The 6,862-nt window shown below is 44.0% G+C and overlaps 1 protein-coding gene across 1 annotated transcript; it reads left to right on the top strand.

The window, feature by feature from the left end:
* Window positions 1-3,313: 3,313 nt before the first annotated feature.
* LOC147673607 (proto-oncogene Mas-like) lies at window positions 3,314-5,710 on the top strand. The gene is made up of 2 exons (XM_086946381.1): window positions 3,314-3,401; window positions 3,602-5,710. The coding sequence occupies exons 1-2, from the start codon at window positions 3,396-3,398 to the stop codon at window positions 4,610-4,612; spliced, it is 1,017 nt and encodes a 338-aa protein (XP_086802507.1). The 5' UTR covers window positions 3,314-3,395; the 3' UTR covers window positions 4,613-5,710.
* Window positions 5,711-6,862: the final 1,152 nt, after the last annotated feature.

Raw genomic sequence — 6,862 nt, 5'->3', positions numbered from 1 at the left:
AGAGGGGGAGGGAAAGTGAGGGCGGGAGAGCGAGGGAGAGAGAGGTGGAGGGAGAGAGAGGTGGAGGGAGGGAGAGAGGTGGAGGGAGGGAGAGAGGTGGAGGGAGGGAGACAGAGGGCGACAGAGAGAGGGAGGGAGACAGAGAGAGGGAGGGAGGGAGACAGAGAGAGGGAGGGAGACAGAGAGGGAGGGAGACAGAGAGAGGGAGGGAGGGAGATAGAGAAAGCGAGTGAGGGAGGGAAAGCGAGGGAGGGAGGAAAAGGGAGGAAAAGGGAGGGAGAGGGAGACAGAGGGAGGGAGAGCGAGAGGGAGGGAGAGCGAGAGGGAGGGAAAGGGAGGGAGAGCGAGGGAGGGAGGGAAAGCGAGAGAGGGAGGGAGGGAAAGGGAGGCAGACAGAGCAAGGAAGGGAGGGTAAGGGAGCGAGAGGGAGACAGAGGGAGGGAGAGCAAGGGTGGGAGGGAAAGGTGGAGGGAGGGAGACAGAGGGAGGGAGACAGAGGGAGTGAGAGAGTCAGAGTGAGTGAGACACAGGAAGAGCGGGAGTGAGAGAGTCAGAGTGAGTGAGACCGAGGAAGAGCTGGAGTGAGAGAGTCGGAGTGAGTGAGACAGAGGAAGAGAGGGAGTGAGAGAGTCAGAGTGAGTGAGACAGAGGGAGAGATGTGGAGAGATGGAGAGAGAGGGAGTGAGAGGGAGACAGAGTCAGAGGGAGACAGAGAGTCAGAGGAAGACAGAGAGTCAAAGGGAGACAGAGTCTGAGGGGGACAGAGAGTCAGAGGGAGACAGAGAGAGAGAAAGGGAGAGGGAGAGGGAGAGGGAGAGAGAGAGAGAGAGAGAGAGAGAGACAGATGTGTCTATGCCAGGTCTGGTGGCTCAGTGGACGAAGGCGTCCACTGCAAGGACCTATGATCAACCTCATGGTCAGTTTTTTTTGTTGCTCCAGCCCCGCCCCTTCCCCACTGACCCCGCCCCCACCGGTGCGGCCCTCGGACACAAACCACACTATAAATTTGGCCCCCCGAGAGAAAGTTTGTGAGTACCCATGCTCTAAAAGATGAGTCGGTTTCTCTGTTGTCTTGGGAGCCGAAAAGGAGTCATAGACTTTTACAATGTTATTTTCGAAGAAGCTAGAAATGTCTTCGCTCATAGCTAGTGAAGGTTTCACTTCGGGTTCTATTGCTTTGGGCTTGAAGAAGGTCTAACTACCTTAAACACTTCTTTATTAGAGTGCTCTGCCTTGTGTATACACAAAACAAAGTAATTTCTCCTGGCCAATTTGAATGACTTATGTACATTTTTCAAGGCGTTTTTATAAGTTCTTTTAGCCAGGTCGCAGGAGTTTTTTCTCTACAGGCATTCTAATCTCTTACAGCTCCTTTTTTCTTCTTTGAGTGCCTCCAAGAACCTAGGGGCCAATGGGGATAGTCTACGCGATAACATCATTTTTACTGGTGCGACAGCCTCCACCGCCGAGCAGATCCATTCATTAATTTCCAGGGCATCTATATTGGGGACTGAAGAAAGAGAGGGGAGATTGTTCTCTAAAATAGGACCCAGAGCTTCAGCAGTCAAATTTTTCCACTTTGTCTTCATGGTGGACCGCTTGCCCCTATATGAATAAAGATGAGTATAGGTCTGCTATTGTTAATGTCACATATACATATCTTGACATATATATATATATTATATATATTTTTTTTTCACAGAAAAAAAACAAAGGTTACAGGGACGTTATAGTTAGGATTACATTTCACTCGTACAAAACCAGTAAAATTTAACCGTCATAGTTAGCTGAGCTAACTATAAATTGCGCCCGCCCAGCAATGCACAGCTTATGAGCTCATATATTACATCACTCATGACATGATCAGTCACATCACTGATGACATCACTGAAGATATCTCAAATGACATCAGTGATGACATCCTCCAGTGACTGTGAGTGTTTTTTAAAAGTTCATGAGCGTCAAATATATATACCACTGTGTATAGGTGGATCAGTGGGTGTATGAGTGTATAAGTGAGGGATTAGGTGTCTCAGTGAATGTACTGGTGAGTGACTGTGTGAATGTGCGTATCTGTCTGTCAGTTGATGTCTAAGTGGGTGTATGAGTGTGTTAGTGGGTACGTGAATGACTATATGGGTGATTGATTGGTTGTCTGACTATGTTTATGGTTTTCTGGTTGTCTGTGTTTGTGGGTGAGGAGGTGTGTTACAACTTGTATGGATCAGTGAGTGGGTGAGTCAGTGGCTGTATGGGTTACTGTTGCATGTGTCAGTATGGGTGAGTAGCTCAGTATGTGAAAGGCAGTATACGTGAGTGACAGGGTATGAGAGTGACTGCATGCATGAGTGAGTGAATGTGAGAGCGGCTATATGATGAGTGGATGCTTCTGTCAGTGACTGTATGGCTGAGTGTGTATGTGTTACTTTTTGTATGAGTAAGTGGATCCATATGTAACTGTTTGGGTGAGTAAGTGTCCATATGGGTGAGTGTCTAGGTGTGTGAGTAGTTATATGGGTAACTCACTCAGTGTGTGAGCGCCTTTATGGCTGTATGAGTAGATATGTCAATGACTGTATTAGCGAGTGAGTGGGTCTATGAGTGGCAGGGTGAGCGAGTGGATGTGTGACTAGATCAGTGAATCAGTGGGTGGGTGTGTAAGTACTGCTATGGCTCTATGAATGGGTTTGTGAATGTTTGTGTAAGAGTGTCAGTGGGTGTATAAATAATTCTATAGGGGTGTGAGTGGGTGCGTCAGAGATGCTGTGTATGATGTCATCACTGATGTAATGAGTGATGTCTTTAGAGATGTCATCAGTGATGTCACTGACCATGTCCTGAGTGATGTAATATGTGAGGTCATCAACACTAGTGCATTGCGGGGGTGTGAGTTATAGGTAGCTCAGCTAACCATAACAGCTGAATTTCTCTGTTTTTTATGAGTGAAATGCCAGACTAAATTGAATGTCCCTGTAACCTTTGTTTTTTTTCAGTGAATTTCTCAGGATTTTTAAATGCTAATTCCTAACTAGAACGACCCTGAAACCTGTGGTTTTTCAGTGAATTTCTATGGTTTTGTAAATGCTAATTCCTATCTATAATGTCCCTGAAACCGTTGTTGTTTTTAATAGAATTTCAAAGTTTTTTTTAACTAGCAGTCATGTTTGCAGAGAGGTGGAGAAAAAGGGCTTGGCCTCCAACCAGCTCTCAGGAATTCCGCTGCTTAGGACTTATAGGAGCACCCAGCAGGGCTTTGTGCCCCCCAAGGTCCCTCTGCAGTAAAGTGGACTTCATCCCCCAACCAGTAGTGTGCCAGGAGGTACGTTTGCAGACTGGTGGAGAAAGGGGAGCGTGGCCTTCGAACACCTCTTAGCGATTCCTCTGTGTGGGACTTAATGGAGGTAACAAGAAGGGTAGTTTCCTCAAGGACTTCCTTGTGGGCCAACTACCCATTTTGATTTTAACAGAACAACTAAAGTTTGTGATGAAAGAGCAGAAAACTGTCCCTTTTAAGTCCTGATTCAATTGTAAGAGAAATGCTGAAATGCACTGTCCATATCAACATATTCTGTGTTCTCATCTCTGTTAATATCTCTCACAGGTCAGAGGAACAACTTGTGGTACCACAGGTTCATCTATGAAGGATCATAATACCATCTCTCCGAGTTCTGCTGAAATGGAAGAAGACCTTAATACCAGAGACATAGATTATGCTTCTCAGACTTCAATTCTACTGGCCCAATCCTACAGCCTCTTGTTCATTTGTTTGTTTGGACTGGTTGGGAATGGGATGACTCTATGGTACCTCATGGTTCGCATCGCCAGAACACATTTTACCACATACATTTTAAACTTGTCCATTGCTGATTTTATGTTTCTTCTCTTCTTTTCCTTCCTGATCATCCTGCTTCATCTGTTGCCTCTACACGGATTCATTGTGATATCTTTTCCCTTCTACATCATAACGTTTGTAACTGCGTTTGGGTATCAGAGCAGCCTGTACTTCCTCACCGCCATCAGTGTGGAGAGGTGCCTCTCTATTGTTTACCCAATTTGGTATCGATGTCACCGTCCCACCTACCAGACCACCATTGTGTGCATCATTTTATGGGCCTTTTCCAGTATGTTGGCTGCAACAGAAACCTTTTTTGCTTTTACATATGGAATGTCTAAAGAATTTGCCATATTTGAGGCTGTTTTATATTTTTTAATTTTAACACCAGTAATGCTTCTATCCAATCTGGTCCTGCTCAGCAAAGTTTGCAAGAAATCACAGAGGCGCCACAGCGTGAGGCCCTCCATCCTCATTCTCATCACCGTATTAGCATTTCTTTCCCTCTCTGTGGTAATCTGTATAATGACTTTTCTTGTTGTGTTTGATCTTCTCACTATGCCACCTGCATTTGGGATGGTTGCCTGTTACTGCTTCTGCATTAACAGTAGCATCAACCCTATACTATACTTTCTAGTGGGCAGTGTCCTGCGGCGGGGAAGCAAGACCACCATAAAGCGGGCCCTTCAGAAGGCTTTTCAAGATGAGTCTCAGTTAACTCAGGATGAAGATGAAGACTTCCCTCAACAGGAGTGTCTCAGAATGAGCTCTCCACTTTAGTGCGCGTGTGGCATTCCACACTTACCCTAGATGGAAGAGATTATGCATCGGTCCAAGACCAAAGGTGTGCTCTGGGTTAGCTAGGTGACGTTCTTGGAGATAAACGCAAAATAAATTTGAACTGTGGTTCTCATGTTCACTTGAAGCTTGTGATCACTAGACCATCTGTGATGTAGTGGCAGCGTTGCTGGGTGATAAATGCTCATAAATAGTTGAAACCAATACACTAATTAAGACTGCTTTGAGAGATCATAGGTTTGTGGGTATAATCACTCTGGACATTTAAGAAACTATGTCTTAAAATCCTAAGGCTAGTGTTCACTGATCTAACAACTTTAACCCAAAAAATAATAGTCCTCTTAAATAGAAGATGGTTGAGAAAAGCTACGTGGATGATTTACTTTTTATGAATTCCTTCTTTTTATCATTTGCAAACGTTTCTAAATGTTTTGCTGGTGTCCAAAAAATTTAATTGTCATGTAGAGGGCTATTAAAGCGTGGAGTAGTACATCGATGCAGTGGTCATGTTACCTCTTTTTAATGACAAAGGATTTAGACTGAAAAAATAAGGATTGTTGCCACAAGTGTTATCAAACATCTTCATGAATTAATTTCAACTTTATTACCGCCAAAATTGAGAGCCACTTCACATGCGGCCTGTTATTTCGGCCTTCATTTATTGCACACTATGAATTCGAATAGTGCTGGGTAAGAATTAATCAGGTACAATGAATAGCACCTAATGGAGTTTGTCTGCCTTAATGGGCACTGTTAGCCCTGGCATCCTTGGTGTGGTTTCTCCTGACATTTTGCCCCCTGACCTCCTGTTTTACTGACATAATTGTTGCTGGCTTTAGGATTCTGGGTACTTTACCATAGCTAACCAGTGCGTAAGCATACACGCTCTGTACTCTAAACATGATAACATTAGCTAATCCACAATTGGCATATTTAATTTACTTGTACGTATCTAGTACAGTACACTATACGTGCTCAGGGCCGGTAAATTAAATACTAGTTGTAGGCCTGCAGCATGGATTGTGTCACCCACTCAGTAGCCCTTTAAACATGTCCCATACCTGCCATTGCAGAGCCTGTGTGTGCAGTTTTAAACTGTCATTGCAACCTGGCAAGTTAACCTACAACTGTGCAGAGGACGAATATTTAACATTATTTGCAAACCTACTGAACTTGGATGTTAGATTTGTTGCGAAATGTATTCTTAACTATTTGGGGATTCTGTGTAAACTATTGTTTTGATCATACTTTGTGATGTTTTGAATAAACTTCAATAAAGTTCTCACTTTACCTTGCTGGTTCTGAGGGCTTTGTGAATAAGGTGAGGCATTTATAGATAAGTCTCTTCAATGTCTCTCATACCATTGACTGATCTTTGTGCTATCGGATCAGCTGCATAAATATCCGAATGGATCCCAAGCTATTTGATAGTGATCATGTGCTGGATGCCAAAACATCTTTACCTGGTGCTATTTCCTGTCCTTGGTGGTTAGTTAAGGCTGTGCTTGGTTCACATACCTCCTGCCACTGTATTACGGAAGCAGGTTTCTGGATTTGATAATGTGTGGCAGGAATGTTTATGTATACTTCTTGTGTGGCATTTTGTTGAGCGGTGATGTCTTCTGTTGTATTTGTACTTGTTACCTTGTTTTTGTTGTTTTTTTATGTTCTCTTGTTTACTTGATATGTCAACTCATGGTTATACATTTCCAGCCAAAAGCACCACATGCTTTTAATTTTCCTCTGGCAAGTAACCATTTAAAATCGTTTAATGGAAGTAAAATGATGCTGTTACAGCTCTCCAACTATTTAAGACAACACTCAACCCAAAACTGGGGCAGAGACGTGCCTTAAATTCAATACTTGAAGTGCTTCTTCTATCTGACACAGCCCAAGGTCTTTGTTGCGATTGCGGGGTTCCCACTAGAACGTCTTACTGCCCACGCATAATATGTTATTTTTGGGTTTCACCAGCATTATCATGACTAGGGTCCTGCTTCTGTGCCTCCTCATGGGGGAAGTTGAAGTTTGAATGGACAAGTCTGTTCATTCTGAACATTGTGTTGGACCTGTCTACCAGTCAGTGTTTAATTTGTATAATAATAAGTGCCAGAGCCCTGAGCAGGAGACCACTGGAACTTGCACCACCCATCGCCCCTGTCATCGCTGGCAAAACAACTACGAACCCTCTCTCTCGCCTGCAAGCGAGATTATTCCAGGTCCCGAAAGCTA

This window comes from Lissotriton vulgaris, chromosome 12 (assembly GCF_964263255.1).
Source record: "Lissotriton vulgaris chromosome 12, aLisVul1.2, whole genome shotgun sequence".
NCBI classification, from domain to species: domain Eukaryota; kingdom Metazoa; phylum Chordata; class Amphibia; order Caudata; family Salamandridae; genus Lissotriton; species Lissotriton vulgaris.
This window is presented reverse-complemented; position numbering and strand designations above follow the sequence as displayed.